Raw genomic sequence first — 24,900 nt, forward strand, 5'->3', positions numbered from 1 at the left:
GAGCGACTTTTGAGCATTTTCTTTTCTACCTATATTTTACTTTAATATTACATTTTTACTTTGTGGGATAATGAAATCTCATCCATATAATTATATGGATATATCATCATATATATCCATATAATTAATCGGTTTGCAAGTTTTTAGTGACAAATAATAATTATTTTGATTTATTAGTCAAGATGGTTTATAATTATTTTATAATCATGGCGATATGGCCACGGGCTTAAGTTTATTTTTTAACTTGATTATGGCCATGCATTTATAATAAAATGTTGCAAACGATTATGAAAAATAAAAAAATAAATTTATTTTTATCATTTTTTTCAATTAGTTATCTAATGAATTGAATAATTTGTATTTTACATTTTTATTTAAATACAAAAATAAAATCATTTATGGTATACGTAGTCGTATACTACACCAATTGTCTGAAATACCTTATGCTGTATTATTCAAAATTTTTAAATTTTGGTCATATTTTATACAATATATATAATATTTATTTTATATGTGTATTTTATATAGGTAATAGGTATATAATTATTAATACACAGGCTATATGTTAATTAATTTTAAATTTTTAACACAGTTGATCATATTGTATATTGCCCGTATTCATATATAAAAATAAAATTGTTAATATTATAATATACATTGAATAAAAATAACATAAAATTTTGTGCATATTATCTTGAAATCAATTGATATATGTCTTTCACCCTAGATATGTATAAGTATTATGTATATACTTTGTACAGGGTGATTCTTTTTTAAATGTACATGTTGCAGTATAAACTACATGCTATCTTGAAATAAATAAATTTATGTATATTTTTAATTTAAATTTGTTGATTGATAAAATCAATACATTCATTGCTGTTTAGAATCTAAATTATATTTATTACTATGATAATTGTATGAATAATAAATAATAACATATATAATAACCTGTAGGTATAATTATAATTATATATTAATGTGTTAACAATTTTAAATAATTCCTAATTTATTACTTTAATTTCAATTGTTTTATATTTAATTATTGTAATTTGACTTTTTTCCGTGGCTTATTTTTCTCATGGCTTTTTTTTCTACATTCCCTTTCCGAGGATCAAAGGACTGATGAACTAACATCCACCACCGAAATGCTGACCTACTTTTTATTTTATGTAACTAAAGTTATAGAATATATAATATTAACTAAAAAAATATTTATTTCAATATAATATAAGTATTTCAAATTAAATACAAAAATGTAAACTAAAAAAGTATTTGAATATTTATTTTTTTTAAGTTAGAATAAATTTCATCATTTGTACATTTTTATTTTAAATATTTTGATTAATTAAAAATAACTGGAAATGTCTTGAATGGTAAATATTTTCATTGTAATAGGTATTTTTCTGATACACCATACACCTTTTTAATTTGTGATTTATCCTGCACCGGCACAAAATACGTATATATTACAGGTAGTTAGTCTAGACAAATTCTTTACAATTGAGTAACAATATATTTTTTTAGATTTTTATCTTTAAAATTATCAGATAATGATATCCATTTAAATGGAGGTAATAAACTCTATACTTGGGTGCCGTCTCAATACGGGTGACAGCTAACAGCTGCGTGTACAAAGACCGCCGTCGTGACAGCCAGCCGATGGTCAATCTTATCCTATTAGTTATGTTCTACGAAAACCTTTTTTTTATCTGATATTACAATTACTTGGAATTAAATAGGTAATTCTTTTATAAAATACCGACAAATAAATAGTGTCCATTAGGCTTTAACTGTATTGTTATATCTCACCTAAATGTCAATAAAATTTGCCATATAACAAATTACAGTTCAGCATAAGGTATTTCAGACAATTGGTGTAGTATACGACTACGTATCCAAAATAAAACAAAAAAGATCTCTTGTCATTTTTCATTTGAAGCAATATTTCTGGTAGAAAACTTCGTCCGTAATTATTAATACTTATATTATAAAATCGTGAAATCGTACGTTTTTTCTCCTTTAACCGCTTTTATTTCGAGTACCATTTCGAAAATCGAAAAATGACCTCTCTAAAGTACCAGCTCAAGAACATTACCTTCCATAAAAGATGCTATACTAATTGATGCTGTTGAACAAGTTTAGAGGGAGAAAAAATGTTTACAGACTAAAATAGAAAAAGAAACAAACACCATTGTAAAACCAATACATTCCTCGCTCCGCTCAGAATCTAAAATTGAGAATCTACCGAGCAACTTTTGACATAAGACATTTGTTATTTAGAAGCATATAATATACTTTTAAAAATATTTTTTTACGTGGTTACTAAACAAGGTTTTTTTTTTAAATATATTTATAAATACTTTTTATCCTTATAATTATTTTAAAATATTAATTTAAATGTCAACACACTGTTTTATATTTATAAACATATTAAAAAGCAAATATTGTGGACTGCATAAAACTACTCTATAAAAAAGATAGATGAAGTAGTTTGTTTAACATTTCATTAACACATATTATGTACTAAATTAACAAAATCTAGTCTTTTTGACTAATAACTACTACGTCTTTCGTGGCACATTAAATTAATAAATTGTTTCATGTAACTCGCTGCAAAAGAATAATTTATAAGAAAGATGCGCGTATGTCTATTATTTATGTGAAATTAAGTATTTTGTAGGTAGGTAACATTATTTTAAATGACAAAACGATACCTAGCATTTCCGAAGAACAGAAAAAATATTCACATATAAATCATAATATATACTTATAATTCAGATAGATATATAAAAGTCGTCTTAGGAGTATAGGTCACCAAGTCATTATAGCATTTAGTAAGTATTACTTACAAAGTTTATCTACTATATATGATATCCATTGATATCTGTAATCCATGAAAATTATCTCGACGAAGATATTTATTTTTTAACAATTATTAATGCTCCAAACTATACTGTTATTTGAACCGTAATTAATAAGTATAAATTAAAAAAACTCATGCGATAGAACTCAGTATGTTTAGAAAAAAATGGATAAAAATAAAATCTATTCTGAGGTTTCAAGCGTATAACATTTTTTAAAGCATATTATACAGTTTTACATAATATAATTATGGTATATTAATTATTGTTCAAATCAAACATATAATATAGGCACCTATATACAATAATATAAAATCATTAAATTTATATTATAAAATAACCTAGTACCCAGTTGAATTAAATCAACGATATTTTAAATGCAAAAATAACAAATCCACTGTTGTTGTATGTGTATCATAATATTATGTAGTTATGTAAAAAGGGATGCAGACATACAGTAAACATGTTATACCTGTCTACCAGCTATCGCATGCGTTCGAAAAGCATTTTTTTTTTTTTGAGAGTGAGAGAAGGAGAGGGAGTTGGATAATACAAACTGCGGTCTGCGGACTAGTCTAGAAGATCAACCGATCATTGATCAACCGACACTCGACAGACCGTGTTCTGAGTTTCTGACGTTGCAGTGAAACAACTGTTGCACTTTTCTAGACATTTTTTTACGACGGACGTATTGGTATTTTGCATTAAATTTACCGACACATTTACTACTACATATTAACCAAAAGTCGAGATATCCGTTTAACAACCGAATACTCAAACAGTAAGTGTTGACATTTTATTATTTCATAAATAATCCACCTATATAATAATGATTTAGGTATATAATCTAAGTGTATAATACCGATACCTACCGACAATTTTAAATTTAGGTATAATATGTGTTATTCATATAATAAACAAATAAAAAATGTTCACATCATACCTAATTCATTTTCTTTTTGAACATACTTGCATACAACTAGAATTCATTAATAATACCTTTTTTTAAGAAAAAAGCAATGTTGTCCACATAAAAGATTTATTTAGCAAATTATTTTCTGTGGGTTCAAAAATAATAAATAAAAATATTATTCGAAATTAACCAAAATAAGATCCTGGTTTTATTTAAGTTTAGACAGGTATTATAATTTTAAGTGGATGTCATACTGCTGATTGTTTTATTTCTCTAGCCCTCATGCCAAATAAACAAAACGCACTCATCATAAAAATTATAGAGAATAATATTTTAGTATTAAGTCCAATATAAAATTAACTATTCATACAAAATAATTCAGGTATATGAAATCATAAAAAGTATTATATTTTTGAATGTTTGTTTATTTTCCTCTAAAATTTCTCACAAACTCTTAAAAAAAAAAAAAAATGTTTCGTTAATGCGTTTTATTTATGTTGCGAATGGTAGATCTAAGAGATAAAACAAATATAGCCCTGATATACCCTTAGGAAATGAAAATATAGTATTTTACCAATATATAGGACTTCAAAAATTGATATATTTATATGTCTATACTTATAATTGTAAGTGTTGACATATTTTTGTTGCTGTAATTATTCTTATTCTTAAATGTTGATTTGATTTTATTTCTAGTGGACGAAATGAAACAACTGGCAGAGGCATTAATGCTGCAGTGTAAATCATACAAAGAGCGACAACAACGTCTGAGTGAATCACTCGATCGTCTGTCATTCGACTATCCTGATCTATACGCTGTATTGTTTAGAGAGATGAAAAAAAGAGAACTGGATTCTAATGATCCAAATAAAATTACTAAATGGTTAAATAATCCATCGTCAAGACCATTTGTAAAACTTCATGAAGCATTGATATTGGTAAAAAATAACAACATAATGGCCAAAGAAGAGTATATGTACAATTTAAAATGTATGCTAAGCCAAACAATTGAAAACGGTACCAACATTGAGATAGCAGTGAAAATATGTCATTTGATTGAGAAATCTCCAAACTTAAGCATTATTTACGAGTGAGTTTAAATTTTGATTTTTTCAATATGATTTTTTTCTGATTTTTTCAACAAACAATATAATTAATTGTGTTTACGTTTTTAGGAATCTGAAACATCTCATTCACCAAGTAAATCATTTGAACAACAGTCAAAACCACATGCCGAAAGAAACTTTGACAGCAAACTGTTGGCCAAATTATTTTAGACCCCCTTTGCAACCATTTAATGTCTGTCCTGCTCAACAACTGAATACCGCTGTTTGGCCAAACTTATTGCAACCGACAAATTTAAAATCTGCTCCTGGTCTGCCACACTTTAAAAGTAAGAATCAATCATTATTCATTGACCTCAAGCTGAACATGACAATATTTAACTATGATGTACATTTTGTTGTTTTAGTGGAATGTTTTGGATACAACCATCTGGAAATGATTGTTAATACTAACAGGCTCACTACTTTGGGAGACCCGGAGTCACTAAACGACCTGACGATTCTCAATCAAGAAATGGATGGAGCAGTTGCTAAGTGGCTTCATTACTTGAAATTACATAAATACCAATGGTTTTTTAACAGCCTCAGTTATCTTGAAATAGAATTCATCGACGAGGACAACATTGATGATTTCATTGCTAAAGTTAACAAAAATTCCATTACAAAAGGTGCACAAAAAAAGATATGTTTATCAACAAAAACGTTGAGGGATCGGTCACAAAAGTTGAACAACTTATCATTGGTAATATTTTGAATATATAAATGTCATTTTTTTTTGGTAAAAAAAAAATAATAATAATAATAATAAACTAATAAATATAAATTACTTTTGGTTCATAGGCTTTGGATTTGGAAGTTACTCCAAATGAACTGTGTGAATTCATGTCGTACATGCGAGACATATTGCATTATCCCATACCAAACAAGAATTGTGTGGTTGGTGACCAACTTCAACAAGACATAGTGCTCGTCATGGAGAAACTTCTAAATCAACTACTAGAAAAACTTGGTAAGATTCGTTCTTTAGTCGCCCAGAGTCTACTCGGAATGTCTATCAATAAATACTTGGAATGCACCTTACTCATAATCAGTAATCAAACATTCATGAAACAGCAAATTGAAAAATCGTTGATGTTTGCTGAAACTTTAAAATATAGAGTCCATAGAATTCCTAGAAACTTTAACTAATGTATTCATTATTATTCAATTGAAACTGAAATATTACACATGCATTTCATAGTTTTATTATTTTTGTTTGTGACTAGTGCCTACCCTATTTGTTTTAGTATGATTGTTTTTTTATTCATAATTTATTTATATAATTGTTTACGATCTTAATTTTTTAATATTTTTATATAAATGCATGTTGTTTTAAACTGTTATAGTATTCACAATTAATAATGTCGATAATTGGCATAACATTTTTTCTTTTACTAATTTACGTAACCAAAAGACTTTGATTGTTTTTTATTTTTATTGTTTTGTGTTAATTATATTTAAAATCTATAATGGTTGCAATTTTTGTTTATTTAATTTAATAATTGTTCTGTTTTAAATGTTTTACATTAATTATTATTTATTGACCACCATGTATGTAACCATTACAAGACTTGATTGTTTATTTTTTTGTTTATATTTATTTTAGTTTGAAACAGATGACTTTTTTTATTCATGCTTTATTATATGGTTATTTGATTTGATATAATATTTTTGTTCATAAAATTACTAGATTATTTTATACATTTTTCATAATATACACATGTTTTATTAAAATATTGACTACTTATATTATTTGAGGACTGAGAAATAAGTATAACTATATAGTTTAATGATCAAAATATAATATTTGTTATTTGACAGAACTTGATTCTATTTTAGAAGTTTAAAACCAACCAACTAGGAGAATTCAAAATGTATTAACACTTTGCGAGAACCGACTCTTACATTATAAGAGGATTTTTTGGCATTATTTACTATTATAATATGCGTACTTGAATTTATAGCTGCACTACTTTACTAGGTACAATCAAAACTTAAATATTCAACTTCCAAAAAAAGTATAACACGATGCCTAATATCTGCACTAATTCTTATCAATTGTTTTCCCGATAAACATATAGCAAATAATTTAAATAGGATACGTTAAAAGTGATATATTTGAATAAATCTTATTTCTTATTTATAATATTGTATTCAACAGGTATCTGTAGTAGATGCAATACACCTATTTTCTTTATTTAAACCAAATGGCTGTCAACGTTTATTTAAATTAGAACCTACCAATTTTTTTTACCAAAAACTCTACTTGATTAGAGTAATTTTATAATTAACACGGTGTTAGTCATGGAAAAACTGTAAAAGTAGATCACTTGGATAGGTACGAAATATTTTTAACGGTGAACTTAATGTTGTGTTCATAGTTTTATTTTTAATGTATTCCTCTTAAGAGTTAAGTGCACTTAAACATCTAACATGTCATATCTAAATCAATTAAATACCTTTGCTGTTTTGGTAGCTATTTCAAATACTTTTTTATTACATTTATTTAATTATTGGGTTGCTAAAAAGTGTAAATAGTTTAATAACTAGTTTTAAAATTTGTGCTTTTTTTTTGTTGTTGTTTTTTCTTGTAAATCATAATTATTTTTGATCAATGAATTACTGATTAATCAATGAATTTTTTTTTTGTATTTGAACAGTGCCAATTAATGTTTTATATTCATATAAATTTAAATAGTTATACATTTTATTATCATTTCGTCTGCCTTTAAAATTTTATTGCAATATTATAAAATTGTATTCATGGTATTTTATAAATGTATAAAACTGTGGTTTATTTCTATCATAATTTACATTTGAATGTTCAAAAAATCCAATTTGTATGTGACTCTGGACACAATCGCAATGAGCTGTTGATTAAGTGGGTAGTTGGTAGTTGGTAATATAGTGGATCTAAGAGAAAAGAAGTTGTGAAATATTTCAAATATTCCCTCTGTATGAGACTTTTCTGGAAGCCAAAAAAAAAATGGTATTTACATAATTCGAGTATTAGTAATATTACTGAAACTAAAAGTATACTATACATACTCAATGTCTTCTTGATCATACAGTATTAATTTTTGAGATTCAGTCTTCTGGACAGTTAATAGATATAAAAGAAACATTTATTGTGATAATTTGCATGTGGACGTGGCAGTGTTGCTGAACTCTATGTTAAGGATGGGCCATACTCATCACCTAACCCGAAACTATAGGATAGGGCTGCTTCATATTTACCACTTTGCTCTCCAAAGGTATGCCATTTTTGCCAACATTAGGATATTGGGTCTCTTGAAATATTTTTCGTCTTCCTAGATTTTTAAGAATTCGCCACCACTGAGTTGTGGTCATAGCAGCGCCTGGCCTATACAAACTTACACTTTAATAATTTTACTACATCATTCATAGCTGAATTAATAAAATAATAAATAAGAGTGGAATACCAGAATAGGTATAATATATCTTTATTACCAATTATTAGTTATAAAATACATTTTTTTTTAAATAAAATCACGAAAGACATACACAATTAAAACTACAAATCACAATTATTTTACTCAGTAGCGCCAAAGTAGTTCCCTGGCAGAAATTTAAAAATATATAGGTAATTTATCAAAAAATTTTCAAGTACACTTGTTATTTTGCTCCACCATACCCCTTAAATCTAAATTTGTATAACATTTATTATTTTTACACATAAATAAATGATTTGAAAATTTTTGAGGTTTTGATGAAATATTAAAAAATATAAAATTCAAATGGTTATAAAAAAAGTATTTTTATGTAATGCTATTGGCCAAAGATGTTGAAGCAGAAATTATTACCTAAGTATTTATCAATCTTCAATGCTTTTGAACTATTATTGTAGCAACTAATAAAGAACCTTATTGTAAGTTGTATTACATTTTCAAGCTTTTGGACTTGGCAAACATTTTTAATTAATATTTATAAATTTAAAACTAAAAAAATGTATAACTGAAAATATCTATAAATCTATAAATACAGGGTGGGGCAAATCAAACAGTGCAGTTTTGTTAGGTTGGTACTTCACGTGTGGTGGGGATATTACGATTATGGTGGTTTCATTTCGTCGGGCAGTCCATGCCGTTTTTAGTCATTACCATGGTTTGGTCTGGTGAACATCGTGGCTTTGCCGTCCGCACGTTTTTTGAAAATGGCCGATCGTTCGTCGCAACTCAGCGAGCGTTCCGGCTGCAGTTTAACCTTGCGCGTCATGATCCCGTCCCTCACCGTAATGTTATCGCGAATTGGGTGCGTACATTTGAAGAAACTGGATCTACACTAAGACTTAGAGGTTCAGGAAGACCCAAAACGGCAAGAACACCCGAAAATTTGATAAGAGTGAGTGAAGCTATTGTGCAGTCGCCTACGCGTTCTGCCCGGAAACATTCCATTGCATTGGGCATTTCTAATCGGTCAGTAAAGAGGATTTTGCACCAAGATTTATTCTTCCACCCCTACAAAATTATGATTGTCCAAGAGTTGAGTCCACTCGACTATGAAAATCGCATGAATTGCTCACAAGAAATGTTGAACCGGATCCATGCGAGGTCAACATTTTTCAGTAGTGACGAGGCTCACTTTCATCTCAGTGGGGCGGTGAATAAGCAAAATTTTCGCTATTGGGTAGAAAATAATCCACGGCAAATTCATGAGAGACCTCTTCACTCTCCAAAAGTGACCGTGTGGTGTGCGATTTCAAAATTTGGTGTGATTGGGCCTTATTTTTTTGAGGAGAATGGACAAACCGTAACTGTCAACGCTGAACGTTACGTTTCCATGTTGGACAATTTTTTTGAACCTCAATTGGAAGAGTTAATGGAAGAAACAAATATGGGGGACATCTGGTTCCAACAGGACGGGGCTACAGCGCATACTGCTCGAGTTTCAATGACGAAGCTGCGACAGATGTTCCCTACACATCTCGTCTCTCTGAGGGGTGATTTGAGATGGCCTGCGCGCTCACCAGACTTGAGCATTTGTGATTTTTTCTTGTGGGGCTACCTGAAGGAAAAGGTTTTTAAACATCGTCCTCACACCTTGGAAGAACTCAAAGACCGAATTAGGGAGGAAATTGGCGCTATACCGGTCGAAATGTGTCAAAATGCAGTAGAAAATTTCAGAAATCGCCTTCACCAATGTATCGCTGCTGGCGGCCATCATCTTTCTGATGTCATTTTTAAAACTTGATACATAAAACGGCATAATGTAATGAAAAAAATTAAATAAATATAATTTCTGTAAGTTGCGTAGTTTTTTCTTAATAGCCTTTCAAAACTGCACTGTCTGTTTCGCCTCACCCTGTAGTTCATATACAATCAAAATATTCTTATAAATTACACTATACAGTGTGTTCAACGATAAAGGTAACACGGAATATTTTGAACGCATGACCTTGTATGCAATTCGGGTTTTTTGTAATGCGTAAAGGACATATAATTACATTTATTTTTGATAAATCTTGATTTTTTTTTTTTAAATTCTGCGCATGCGCAACAATATAATTTTTTTTTAAATGGCACCTCCCATTTTTGAGTTCAGATTTGAATTATGTGAATTTTTTCAAGCAACTTTGACCTTTAAAGTTTTGCTCTATCTTAAAAATTGACCGATTGAGATTCAGTGTACTGTCATAAGTACAAGTAATTTACATTACTTCTACAGAAATTTTAACTCAAATTTCTTGTAAATGGTATAATTTTGGTTAATTAATTAAACAAACTAACACATATCCTATTATTTTAATACAGTTTTAAAACAAATTTTGATTTTATTGAACAATTAAATTATGTACAGGTGAGTTTTGATTAAATTTTACAATTCATCGTATAAATTGCTCGAAGTTGTTACCGTTATTTGTAATGCATGCTTCACACCGTCGCAATACTTCTCTGTGTGTCGCAGAAAATATTTGTTCCTCGGTTAACTGTGCACACGCAATAATTATTTTATTTTTCAAATCTTGAAGATCATTTGGTGGGTTAGAATAGACAACCGTCTTCAGATGTCCCCATAAAAAAAAATCCAAAGGTGTCAAATCTGGTGATCTTGGCGGCCATTGTACTGGTCCACGAGTGCCCATCCATCTATGATTAAAAGTTCTCTCTAAATATTCGCGAACAATTAATGCGTTATGCGCAGGTGCTCCGTCTTGTTGAAAAAATAGATGTACGCGAATGTTTAGTGGAACATCTTCCATAAAAATGGTGAGTTGATTTGATAAGAAGTCGAGGTATCTCGTACCAGTCAATGTGCCATCATAAAAATAAGGACCGAGTAATTTGCTACCTACAAGTCCACACCAAACGTTTGTTCCCCATACGTGTTGAAAATTGGTATCGTTTGTCCAAAATGGATTACTATCAGACCAATATCGATTATTTTGTTTGTTAATAATACCGTTATTAGTAAATTTGGATTCGTCAGTCCAACAAATGTAATCCAAAAACTGTGGTTCCTCTTGAACTTGTACCAATAACCACGCAATAAACGTAAGCCTTCTCTCTGAATCACCAAGTACTAAATTTTGAACTAAGTTTGGCCGATATGGATGATACTTATTTTTTTTCAAAATCGAGTGCACTTTTCCCACGGATACATTAAGTTCTCTTGCCAAATGTCGCACGGAAGAACGCGGATTAATATTAATGTATGCTAATACCTGAATTTCTTCATCATCATTGGCTTCATGTGGTCTTTGATTACGGCGGCCATTACCATCTCTACTCGTGAATTGTCCGTGTTCTCTCAAACTCATTTCAATTCGCACAAAAAAGTTGTGAGGTGGGTGATATCGATCCGGGTACCGTTCTGCATACAATCGTGCTGCATTACGCGAATTTTTTAGGCACTCGCCATAAATTAAGAGCATATCTGTTTTCTCACTGAAGCTCACCATATTAAACGAAAAATTAATGTGACCCAAACGAATGACAAACCACATTTAACAACAATTGTATCATAAGTGTGAGCATTGAGCAAATTTAGAAATAGTACCTAACCAAAATTATCGTTTGTTAGATTACCTACGACATTAAGATAAAATAATCTAAGGCATACAATAAAAGTCGATAAAAGATAGAACGAGAAAAGATTTATTTTGTAGAAATATGAAACCAATATTATTTGTTATTAATACTATGATTGTTCGGGACGTTCGGATGAGCGATAGCAAAAACGCAATAGCGATAAGGCGATAATTTGTTTTAAAACTGTATTAAAATAATAGGATATGTGTTAGTTTGTTTAATTAATTAACCAAAATTATACCATTTACAAGAAATTTGAGTTAAAATTTCTGTAGAAGTAATGTAAATTACTTGTACTTATGACAGTACACTGAATCTCAATCGGTCAATTTTTAAGATAGAGCAAAACTTTAAAGGTCAAAGTTGCTTGAAAAAATTCACATAATTCAAATCTGAACTCAAAAATGGGAGGTGCCATTTAAAAAAAAATTATATTGTTGCGCATGCGCAGAATTTAAAAAAAAAAAATCAAGATTTATCAAAAATAAATGTAATTATATGTCCTTTACGCATTACAAAAAACCCGAATTGCATACAAGGTCATGCGTTCAAAATATTCCGTGTTACCTTTATCGTTGAACACACTGTATAAAGAAAAACCTAGTATATATAATAGGCAATTGGTAAAGTTTATGTACCCATACTGCAAATTGAAATCAATGAATTGGTCAAAGCATTTAATATTAGCACTGCTTTATACTATCTTATTTGAAGTATTTGCGATTATAGATTTAATGTTTATTTATGCTAAAATTGGTAATTATCATTGGAATTTGGAAGGTAAATACTTAATACCCTGTGGTTTATTCCAAAAATGATTTAACTACTTAGTACTTATAGTATCCATACACCATGGTCTATGAACAATCACTCACCAGTATACCTCGTGTTTGGCGCCACTGATTGTACTAACAAAAAACTTATTTAAATAACACATTTACATATAAAACTTTAAACTAAACTACATTTTAAATATAAGACTATATTATAATACATTTTGGACATATACAATTAAGGTAGACTGCCGACAATGCCAGCAACTTTTTTGTACAAAACTTTAGGGAAGTGACTAACGTTCTGTACAATTTATAGAGATAAACAGTTAATGTTTTTTTTTTTTTTTTTTTGGCAATAGTTAATATTAATAATGACTGAACACTTCAGTTAAAATGTAAAATTTAATGAAGCTATATAGGTATAAGAATATAAAAACATAGATTTAAGTAAGAAATCAATCATTATAATTTATAGAAGAGATGATAATATATTTCTTGGGAAGACATTAATGTGTTCCGGTAGAAAATGGCTTTATCATGAACTATCCAGACATCAAAGTTCTGAAATTCGAGGTTAACACCGACATTTCCGTTACTTTTCTTTAAACGTGACGACCACTTTGCCGCGGAGGTGTCCGCCCTTGACCTTGTTGAACGCTTCCTTCATGTCTACAAACCCGTAAACGCTGTCGACAGGAACGGTGATCTTCTTTTCCACTGCCAGCCGAGCAAGCTCCTCAACTCCGCGCTCAGCGGGCATGAAAAAACCCCAACGGATCGTGGATCCTTTGAACACGGCGCCCGAACAGACGTTCGGCGCCATTAGGTCGTACATGTTCTTCAGCATGCCGAAAACCATTCCGTACGCGTCAGTATTGTGCAACACGGGACTGCGGAGGGTGATGAATTTTGCCCATGACCAAGGTTTCAACAGCGGCGTGTATGCGCTGCCGATATCTTCATATGGTATTCCGGCCGCGTCCAGAATCAGGTCGTACCTTCATAATTATTATAGTATTATAGTACATAATAATATTTTAATAGAAAAAATGCAGCGCTGAGAATGTTGTCAACTATTATTCAAACAATTATTTTGCATAAAATGAACAAAATACAGTTTATAATAAAATATTATCAACATTATCTTTGATAATTTTAATTAGGTGCCAATCGTCAATGTTGACATTTCCAACGATACGCACAACTATATAGGTATTGTTAATATACAAGGATAATTAAAGGTTTTTTTATCCATCTGTATAAAAGGTATGTTGCATTTTATCTATTGTTGATCAAAAGTATAGTACTTATTATGTATCTCATTTTAATAAATCCTAACGATTTTCTACGCCATGTATATGATATACTACATTTTTTATTTATTATTATTTAAATTTAACTATTCGAGTTATACCTACTCAGGGCTGCTTTTAGGTCTTACAAGACCCGGGGCAAGATGTCATTGCAAACCCCATCCTAGTTTTCACTCTTTATTTAAATACTTAAGAGGACGTTACACCCGCATATGTTGTCTCCGTCTTACAAGTGCATAACATACCAAATTTTATTTTAATTTTCATCGTAAAAGATATTGAAGTTAAAAGTAGAAACATTATTTTGAATAATTATCGGTCTGTTATAGCCTATAAAAGAGTTGGCGAACATGAATACATCCATGAGCCACATGGTTAAATATTAAATAGGTACAATGATATCAAGAGCCAACATGTTTATAAATCCATTTTAAAATTTTTATAATTTTATTGTTGACAAGAAATATTGTTTTTTTTTAATAAGACGCTAGCCACAAGTTAGCCACCCCTTCCCTATAATATTAGTAATATTACTAAGTGGTATAAGATGGTATATTTTATAATATTATTGTGACTAAAGGATTTATTTTACTTTATTTTAGACATTAGTATTGTACACTATAGCCGGTTAAATTAATTTTTCTCGGAAAAATTGCTTTTGAAAATGACATTGTGTTTTATAAAGTATAACAATATACCTACTTTAAAAGTTTCAAGTACCCTTGAGTAGCTTAAAGAGCAGCCCTTTACCTATTTTTTATGTAATATTTTATGATCTGTTTATAATGTTTACATACTTTCCATATTGTTCCAACTGTTTTTGCACATCTTCAGTAGTGTAGTCAATGATATTATCTGGTCCAAGTCCTTTCACTAAATTTATGGCATTTGTACTACAGGTGGTAGTTACCTAAATATTAGAAAACAACTAATTAATAATATTTAAAGGTTTAAAAGGTTTATTTTGAAATAAACTATAAGATTTTTCTTTTAAGTTAAACTAGAAAGGTTTTACACTGTTTTTCGAATCTACTTTGTTATCTACCATGTATTGTGGCGTTATTCCCTGAAGAATCTTTGGGTTACTAAAAATGTCTTGTATTCAAAAGGAAGATCAACAAATATAAATTTACAAAAATTAAAAAACCTGAAAGTATGTTATGTTTTTTAATCACAAGAACCATGTAATTTTATTTTTCAAAAACATTTAGGTATAAGTACTTTTTAAAATAATGAAGTTTCAATACTAAAATAATCAGCCATTTTATAGATATTCAAAAATCTTGAAAATTAAATCAAGGTTTCTCATAATTCTTAATAGTTATTCATCTATTATCAAATAAAAAATTCCAGAAATATTAGGTCACAATATTTTTATAATTTTTAAAGTTTGAAAATCTACAAATTTCATTAGAAGTAATAATTTCTAAAATGTTTAGAATTCCAATTAGAAAATGATTAAGTGAGACTTGAGTAATCAACCAAATATTTACTTTAGCATTTTTCTAGATACGATATGGTTTTCAAAATATTTTAGCTCCGTTTGAGGTATTTGATATTTTGGAATTTTTTTAAATATTTAAAATTAATATAATTAAAAAAAATTAAACAGTATACATTATAGTTTATAGGAGGTAACATTGTTAGCCATTGGTTAAAAGTTAACATTAAGGGTTATTTTGATGATGTTTTAATGGTAGCATTGCATGGTAAGTATAGCATTTGCTAGCTGCATATTTTATTGTTTATCTTTGTTTCATTTAATTTTTAAATCCGTCAGTTAAAAATGAATTATTCTAATAATAAATGCAAATGCACTGAAAAATGTAAACTATTTTCAGAAACTCCGTCGAATGCTTCTCAAAATATAAAGTAACACAAAAGTTACCTATGTTAATGCAATATTTGTTCACTTCGAATTCTGGAGATCAAAAAAACATCGATTTATTAGAGTATGAAGTAAAACCATTCAATTCATTTAAAACTGATTCGATTAAAGAAGTATCTCAAGTATCAACATGTAATGAAAATCATGAAAACACAAACAACGCCAATATGCCAAGAAAATAATTTACTGAAGGCAATCAAATAGAAAAGAAAATTGAAAAATAAATCTTTGTCAGGTTAAAATGTATTACACTAATCACTAATGTTAACGGCCAAAATAATAATAATAATAATACATATCTTGAAAAATAAATATCTGATTTAATTGATATAAAATATGACATATATGTGTATACATTGATAGTTTAGTTGTTTAGTAGGTAATAATGGTAATAATAACATTTTTTCAGTGTTATAAATTTAGCATAATAGCACAGATTATATAATTATAAATAAATAAATAATATACGTATAATATATATAATAATTATATATTTTATATAATCTGTGATAATAGCATCAATAAAAAATATCAATATTATTATTATTGTGTAAATTAAACTAAGTAGGTATTGGTTTTGTTAATGTGATTGAGAATAATTGGAAGTAAATGAAAATCATGGTTCAATAAACAGGGGCATAATTCTAAATCCGGGTTAATTATATCTATATGATACTTAACTATTGACATCTATAGTTACTTCGACTGAAGGTTCAGCTTTTAAATTTTCTATTATCCTTATAATATCTACACTTATCAGTGCAACTCAGTGCAAGAGTGAACTAGTAAAAAAAAATTATGTTTTTGTGATTATTTGAATGGTAATTCGTAGTTTTTTTAATTGTGTACAGCGTATGCATAACATCTGATTAAATTGACAGTTTTAAAGGAAGTAGGTACCTAGGATATTATTAAATAGATTAAATATAAATTTCTTATGGTCGTTAAGCTGAATGCTTTGGGTCGCTTTGGCTGCAATGAGAATGTTCTACATCAGACTTCTATTGTATAAACGAAACTATTATAGAGATACTATTTGATATTTCTATCGTTTGATATCATGGAATGATTTATTGAGTAACACTTAGTTACATAAAAAAACAAATTGATTTATAAGATGTAAACATTTTAACCAAATTACGTTTTGAATCATCTAAGTTTTGTTTTATTTGCTTTGTAATCATATTACAGTCGCAGACTTAGAAATATAATTTAATCAAATCGCCACATATTCTCCAGTGTCGATACTCGCGCGTATACACTACCTTGGCATTCCACGACTTGAGTATCTGTATAGCACTATTACCAACACCACCGGATCCGCCGATGACCAATACGTTCTTGTCGGCAGCGTTCGAAGCGTTCAGGCCACCAGCCGATGTCAAGGCACACCAAGAGGTTAGGCCTGTGTATAACAAGCTTGCTGCTTCCTCAAAAGACATATGATCTGGCTTCTTGGCTACCTATACGACGTCATAGTAAAATAGATTTATTTTACATCTGGTATCTGTATCGTTGTTAAGAGTTGAAACCTATACGGCCATCTCACTCCACCGGCCGGTGAGTGACGACTGAACGCGATCATTACCTGAGTTACGGGAACGGTGACGAATTCGGCATGACAGCCAGTCTGGTAAGGAGCTACGACACCCAGAATGGCGTCGCCGATGTCCAAGTGTTCTGAGCCAACTTCAGCTCCTTTTGCAACTACTTCACCAGCGAAATCTCGTCCCAAAATCAACGGGAACTCAACTGGCCTGAAAAACGACTTCTTTTTTGCCTGCCGGACTCTGCTCAATAGCACTTGACCATAACCCTCTACGAGTAATAATCACAATATTTATTTATTTATTTATTTATTTATGAATGAACGGGCTAACAGCCCAATAGTACAATATGTACAATTTGTAGTAATGAAAATGAATATTATAACAATAAATAGGTAAATGCCAAACAATACACGGCGATTATATACAAATAAAATATGCAATAATTAAACAAAGGTAAAAACAGTAATAAGTAATGACAGATTAAGTATCAAAATTAAAATCAACAACAAAATAGAACTTCCTAAGAGAAACATAGGTGCTCATTACAAATGCGCATCATACGATGGATTGGATTATTTCTACCATAGTTGGTGCTGTGGAATGGAACAACAAAGGGAGAATTAGACCTTATTAAGCGAGAGGGAACTTTAAAATTAATTAGAGAAAGGAGAGAGGGAGCATCCACACGTCCGTCAATCAGCTTACGCAAAAATACCAAGTTAGCATCAACTCTTCTGTCGGCCAGGGACAAGAATCCAAAATTATTCATCACTGGCCAATAATCATGTAGTGGATGTGGAATTCGTAAAATAAATGATGCCGAAGAACAAAAACGCCTCTGGACCCTCTCAATGCAAGAAGAGTCTGCTGCCGTAAAAGGGTCCCACAAAATGGAAGAATATTCTAAAAGAGGCCTTACAAGGGAGCAATATAAAGCTTTGAGAGAACTAGAGAGCCTAAATTCTTTAGAAGTGCGTATGACAAAGCCGAGCATCTTTAATGCACAACAGCAAACAGCCTCAATATGGTAATGAAAATCGAGATTTGGACATAAAAAAATACCCAAGTCTTTCTTCATAGTTACAATATTAATGCTTGACCCGTTTATCAAGTACGTGTAGTGAATAATATTCCTACTACGGGCAAAAGACATAGATTGGCATTTACCTACATTGAAGCTTAGCCCCATAGAATTGAACCACAAAACAAGAGCATCTAGCTCTTTCTGGAGGGTTACACAATCTTTGACTCAATTATACGGAAGATTTTCAAATCGTCAGCAAACATAAGGAACATAGAATCCGGGATAACCTGTTTTAGACCATTAACCAATACAGAAAACAACAATATTGATAATATACTATTATAAAAACGCATGCAAATATGGTAAATTAAAAGTTTAACTATAATTCATAATAAGGGACTATTTATAATATTTAAGGAATCTCTTAAGACGTTGCCCCATTATTTACGTGATTGTAATTTGTTTTTTCTAATGGGTATAAAAGTTTAACAATTTAACTTATTCCAGTGACTTGATGGTACATAATAAGTTGCTGTAATAGGTACAGTTATTTAAAACCGGTTTGTATAGTATCTATACACTTGACTTTTTCATATTTTATGTTATTGGCGAAAAAACATAATAATTGTTTAGATGAATTTGTAGGGGCTATTGTATTATGTATATATATATGATGTATCTGGTACTTCACGCATAGGTCGGCTGCTATGTCATATTGAAAACTATTTTTTAAATATTTTCCTCGTTATATTTGTTTTGATGAATTTTTTTATATATTTACTACTCATGAATGATTTTTCAAAAGATCCAAAATAGACTAATAAATTTAAAAAACTATACCAATTAACATTATCTAGAGCTAATACAATCTATGTGATATACAGATAAAAAATCACAATAAGCATAACGGATGGTTTTTCCTAAATTATGTTATAATGAAGCAGCTTGAGTGACTTGACAACCAGTGAAGAAACTTCTTCAGCATGATTTTATAAATTATTTAGGTTTTGAATGTTTAATTTATGAGATCTTCTGGAGGGGTTTCCGGAGATGGATATGAATAGCAGCTTTTTAACATGACGGTTGATGTGATTTCTGAATTTAATAAATAGCTTGGTTATTTCTGTGACAAGGAATGTGGAGATCTGTGAGGAGGGTGATGTGATTTGAGATATAGGGAGGAGCATTAACTATGAAGTATGAGTCTGAGGATTTTTGATTGGAATACTTGTATTTTTTGTACATTCGATAATTTGGCAGAGCACTTTTATACCGTACAACCAGTTGGGCTTAAGAAGAAGATAATAAGTGTGAATTTATGTTTTGAGGGATAGTTTTAAAACTATGTCGTGTATGGGGTCTAAGAGAGTAGAGTTATTCGTTTAATTTTAACTTATTTGTGATAGACGTCAGTTTAAAAATAGGCTTAGGTATCGTTAGTAATTTAATAGTTAAAATGTTCATGTTTTGATGATGATGACATATTTATCTCGAAGCAAAAGTCCGTGCTCCACTGCGCGGTGTGCGTGATAACACGACGGCTATTATGTAATATAAAAAGGACGCTATACTCGCAGTGTTTGCTCCGTCTTACACACGTACGACATCGACTAAACGCGTTTACGCAGTCTGAGTAGGACTACTATAGGGCTCGCTGCTCGCTCAATTTTGGTTCTAGAAAAAATACCTATTACAAAATTGAATTGTGATACTATTTCCGAAGGCAGGATGGTTCGTTTTTTCCATGATTCCTAATATATCGTTCATTATATCGTTTAGAAACAGCGAAAATTTCAATATTTTTAAATGACCTTCAACTTTTAAAAATGTAATAGTTTAAAAAAACGCACAGATATGCCATGCACGTGTAAGACTATAACACATGTGGGTGTGGCGTCCTCTTAATGATATTTTGTTAGTTGTTATGATTACATAAATAATCGCGATTGCAATGATGTCTTATTACGAAGCGAGGGAAAACGTCTGCGTAAGGTATATTGCTGCTCGTACGATATTGCATTTAAGAATAAATCCAGCATAATATTCATCATGCATAAATTTTCCAAAAAAATTAACAAAATTGTTTTTAACGGACGACTTTTTAGTTTTTATAAATAATAATAATAATTATTGAATGACGAATGATATTATACGACGCAGCACTCCCACATTACATAAAATCACTGATAAATATAACCGTTTACACGTGTAGTTGATACTCAATATAGCACAGAATAAATAAAATAATGCGTACATTTTTTTCGTGACGAATAATTTAAAGAGCCGCTGTTATAAACATTAAAATTTAAAACATGTAGTGGAACGTGAGGTAGGTTTTTTTTAGAATTGCAATAAGCCCACGTCAATAAGATAATAGAAGGAATATTTATCATGAATAGAACGTTCAGGACTTTGTCGTCCGAGTGGCAGTGTAAAAACAATTTTACGAACATCTAACGGCGTCGAGTATCTGGACGAAAATCGTCATCAGGGACGGATTGGAATTTTGGACCGGCCCGGGAAAATAACTTTTTAGCGGCCCCGTGTTCAGATGGTAAACTAATATGTATATTTATAATTATATCCAATTCGATACTACTAATTACAATATTATAAATAATCTAAATTTAAAATAAAAATATTTTTATTGTTCAGACTACAGTTCCATGCCGACTTGCATTGTTAAAATTCGTCGCCGTTAGTTCGTTACCCGCCGACAGGCGACAACACGACGAAGACGGAATATCAGATTATTTATAGATTTACTGTTCACGGAGATTGTTTTATTTTTGATTAGAATTATTGCAATAACTTTAAATTATTATTCAGTTTTTGTTAGATTTATCCTGTTATATTATGCGTTATAGACTTTGGTAATATTTATTATTCATATTTTGGTTATTGACCTATTGCTTTCTAGTTTGCAATAATTGATATGAATGAAATTTAAAATCGTGTTTATAAAAATCTATAAATTTTAAAATTTAATTAGCGACAGGTTACAGCCGTAGTTTGGTAGCGCATGCAGCGGCCCCGTCAACTAGTTAGCACGCGGCCCATCGGGAATTTCCCGATGGCCCAATCCGCCCCTGATCGTCATCTATGTATACCGCATGGGTTAGGTTACCCTTTAACCGGACATTGTAGTTGGTATCTAAGGCGCTTACTTACCGGCCATGAGGACGTCGATGGGATTGACGGACGATGCCTTGACACGAACCAAAACATCTTTGGGCCCGAGGGACGCGGGCGACTCTGCCTTGTCGTTGAGCTTGGCCGAGTCTCCAAACGGCGCGTAAGTGTCAATCTGCCACGCCGTCATCCGGTCGGGCCACGATCGTCCGCCGTCCGCAGCAGCAGAAACATCCGTCTTCGTCATCTCGTTGTGGCACAGCTGATTTATATGGGCACCAAAGTATTTACCTACACCTCGTGTTGACGCGATAGGCGGGCGAGCGTTATAACTGGATGGCAGCAGAAGTCTTTTCTAAATTCGAACTACGGGCGAGACGTCACACACACAAGACTGGCGCAGCGAGCGGTGAAAAATGATTATTATCTCGCGCGCCGTGGATAGACGAAAAAACAATTCACATAACAGATTGTGTTGTAGTTTAGACCTGCTGCGGCAATGACGGATTGACGGCGTTGATAACTGGTAATGACGAAATATCGAGCAAGTAGGTACCTACCGGCCAATCTACATAATTATTATAATAATATATTACTGCTATACATATCTATATTTATTATAGTATAATATTCTGTTATCAATGAGCCAATAAACTATAGTCGTAATTTGTGTTTGGTCATATATTATAATAATAAATAGTTTAACTAATCCTATAATACTATTAATACCCACAAATAATGATCAATTTCATCTCAACAAGTGACGTCACATTCACTCAATTCTTTTAGACATAATCTAAACATCTTACATCTACGATCTTACTATTCTTACTTATAAATGTATTAAAACAATAATAATAACGACGAATAGATTTTTAATAAAACAAGAACTAATCAGTTTCTAGTTTCTGATGTATTTATCTTACGTATTGTAAAATGAAAATTAAACATTAAATTAAATCGTCTAATACAAATAATATTTACAAAATATAAATACCTATTGTATTTAAATTTTCGACAAAACTTATACTATAGCAATTTATAATAAGCATCTAAAGTTTGTTTGCATGTTGGATGTTGGTGTTATAGGAACTCGCGATGGTTAAGATTAACTATATTAGATAAGTAAAAAGTAATGACAACTATACCTAATGTTGATACATGTATTTGTAATTGTAAAATTTTCTTTGAAAATAAAATAATCCAACTATTATTCAAAACCGGAATTTAACAGCGCGGCGTAACGCGGATAAGCTGATAAAAAAGTACCTTCTTACGGCAAAAAATCACCGTAACAATGAAATAAGATATTATTCATGATACAATAATCATAGGCATGGACACGGGCCACTGAAATACCCGAGTATGTGCACTGTGCACTTACATATCCTGTGGGCTAATGACAGGCATTTTTTTAGAGGGCACAATATATAAACTAATAATCCCCAAAGTAGATACGATTATGATATATTATATTCAGTATGACTGATTTGTGACAGAAACATGAAATTACATATTTTTCATTAATGGCCTCAGTGCCAAGTCACACACTACAGCGGTAGCGGACAGCGGTTTTAGAAAAATGATGCCGGACTCAATTTTACCACCACCACTGCGCAATTTCAAGCAAGTTTATAAAAATATATGTTTGAATATTTCAACTTCTGTGATCTGAGATACTAACTCATAAGTATAAGAAGCAGCGACAGTAAAAATGGTTATCAATTTATCATAAATAGATAAATATTATTAAAGTAATGAAATAGAGTAGAATGATATAGACTTCAATGTAAAATTTATTCTCTGCACGAACAAGCAAATTTGTTATAACAGTGATTCCAAACTGGTGATGTGAATCTTACCTCAAATGCTCCGTAAAATCATTTCAAGTGGTAAATTAATTTTTTCTTGTCTACTAGTAAATCAAATTAATTAAGTACCTATTAATAACTTTTATTTTTTCAAATTAATAAATAAAAATATTTTTCAAGAGCATTTACAGTATTATTGGTTTTATGGTGTATGCATAAATTATAAGTTATAAAGAAATTAGAGCTGAAGAATGGAATTACGTAGTGGTCCACACCTTATGATGAGTTAGAAACTACAAGTTTAGATTGTTGAAAGACATTTTTAGGAGTATTTTTTTTTTTATCAGCCACATACCCTGCGTTATAATTATTATAAAATAATATGTAATAATAATAATAATAATATAATAATAGGATATGTCGTTAATTTTAACTTTACTAACAAATATTTGCACAGTAGACTTTTTTCTATATTGCGTATTCATCAAATATTGCAATTACATTTGCACAATAATTGGCAAAAAATTAAGTTCTACTAGGTACCCAGGTATATAAATATAAACGAATTTGTTAAATGCATTTTACGTTTTTTACCCATGTCGGTTTTTTCTATTTATTGTTTTCCTAGATTCGTGCTTCGTGCACGATATAGGTAGTTAAAACGCACACGATTAAATGTTATAATATTTTAATTTATGAAATGCTTTATCACAATCTTAAGGTTTTTCCTAAATATTATATAGGTATACAGATGATTTACCTACAATAAACATTTATTTGTTTGTTATAAATATCTGACATTTGTGATTAAATATTCTTATATAACATTGAAATAAATATTTTATTGTTCTGGCCATTAATGGCAATTCCTGCCGTAATTACTATAGTAAGTTGCATTATTATAATACACATCATTTTAATAAATCTATAGTGTACTAATGGTTCCTACTCCCTTTTAAACATGAATCAGTGACTTTTGTTTGGTTCATTAAATTAACAAGTTTTATATGCAACTATGTAATGCGGCATAGACTTTGAATGACAGATAAGCCGATAAGAAAATACAAAATGATAGGAATAGGTAACATTATTCAACAATCATGGTTTACCTAAAGAGTATAAATTAATATTAGTTAGGTACTAAGTTAAAGTATGGTCGTATAGATATTTTTTAAGATTACACAATGTTATATAAGAATATTACAAATATGAATATACGTCATGTCGCTATACCATATACCTTATATTAATATTGTTTATTTTGTAACTTATCACAATTGGAGCAAAACTTAAGATTTAAAACACTTACATGAAAGTTGAAATGAAAAATCTCCAAACAACGGACAAATTTAATTTCATATATTCTGTGCTTGTAATGCTTGTATCATGTTAAAAACAAAAAAAAAGATGGGTAATTGAAAATGTAAATTAATGATTAATTGATAACGATCGAGTGTGATAACGCTAAATGATAACA

The 24,900-nt window shown here is 30.2% G+C and overlaps 2 protein-coding genes and 1 long non-coding RNA gene across 4 annotated transcripts; 2 read left to right on the forward strand and 1 right to left on the reverse strand.

Annotated features, from left to right (window-relative positions):
* The first annotated feature begins 3,458 nt into the window (after positions 1-3,458).
* Positions 3,459-6,464, forward strand: LOC149057763 (uncharacterized). The gene is made up of 5 exons (XM_089222926.1): positions 3,459-3,645; positions 4,474-4,867; positions 4,953-5,170; positions 5,249-5,583; positions 5,682-6,464. Coding segments are annotated over exons 1-5 (1,296 nt in total). The 5' UTR covers positions 3,459-3,644; the 3' UTR covers positions 6,030-6,464.
* A 6,683-nt stretch (positions 6,465-13,147) lies between these two features.
* LOC107174113 (NAD(P)H oxidoreductase RTN4IP1, mitochondrial) lies at positions 13,148-24,866 on the reverse strand. Its single transcript, XM_015524941.2, has 6 exons — positions 24,733-24,866; positions 21,652-22,180; positions 17,495-17,724; positions 17,172-17,369; positions 14,816-14,928; positions 13,148-13,703 (listed from the first exon to the last, which is right to left on the reverse strand). The coding sequence occupies exons 2-6, from the start codon at positions 21,857-21,859 to the stop codon at positions 13,298-13,300; spliced, it is 1,155 nt and encodes a 384-aa protein (XP_015380427.1). The 5' UTR covers positions 21,860-22,180; positions 24,733-24,866; the 3' UTR covers positions 13,148-13,297.
* Positions 20,463-22,029, forward strand: LOC149057764 (uncharacterized). Of its 2 annotated transcripts, XR_016191273.1 has the most exons (3): positions 20,463-20,809; positions 20,880-21,034; positions 21,136-22,029. It is a non-coding gene; the product is annotated as an uncharacterized LOC149057764 (long non-coding RNA). The 2 variants fall into 2 exon arrangements; XR_016191272.1 differs by having other exon boundaries at positions 20,463-21,034.
* Positions 24,867-24,900: the final 34 nt, after the last annotated feature.

Source organism: Diuraphis noxia, unplaced genomic scaffold (assembly GCF_037042655.1).
Source record: "Diuraphis noxia isolate RWA-SAM2 unplaced genomic scaffold, SU_Dnox_SAM2 contig0003, whole genome shotgun sequence".
Lineage (NCBI taxonomy): Eukaryota > Metazoa > Arthropoda > Insecta > Hemiptera > Aphididae > Diuraphis > Diuraphis noxia.

Bases quoted from the DNA above. Each gene is read 5' to 3' on its own strand.
- LOC107174113 (XM_015524941.2), bottom strand. From the start codon at position 21,859: ATGACGAAGACGGATGTTTCTGCTGCTGCGGACGGCGGACGATCGTGG. The intron at 17,370-17,494 runs GTAATGATCGCG...GACGTCGTATAG, and splicing joins TCACCGTTCCCGTAACTCAG to GTAGCCAAGAAGCCAGATCA. The intron at 13,704-14,815 runs GTATGTAAACAT...ATAATTATGAAG, and splicing joins CAGTTGGAACAATATGGAAA to GTACGACCTGATTCTGGACG.
- LOC149057763 (XM_089222926.1), top strand. The intron at 4,868-4,952 runs GTGAGTTTAAAT...TTACGTTTTTAG, and splicing joins AACTTAAGCATTATTTACGA to GAATCTGAAACATCTCATTC. The intron at 5,584-5,681 runs GTAATATTTTGA...TTTGGTTCATAG, and splicing joins AGTTGAACAACTTATCATTG to GCTTTGGATTTGGAAGTTAC.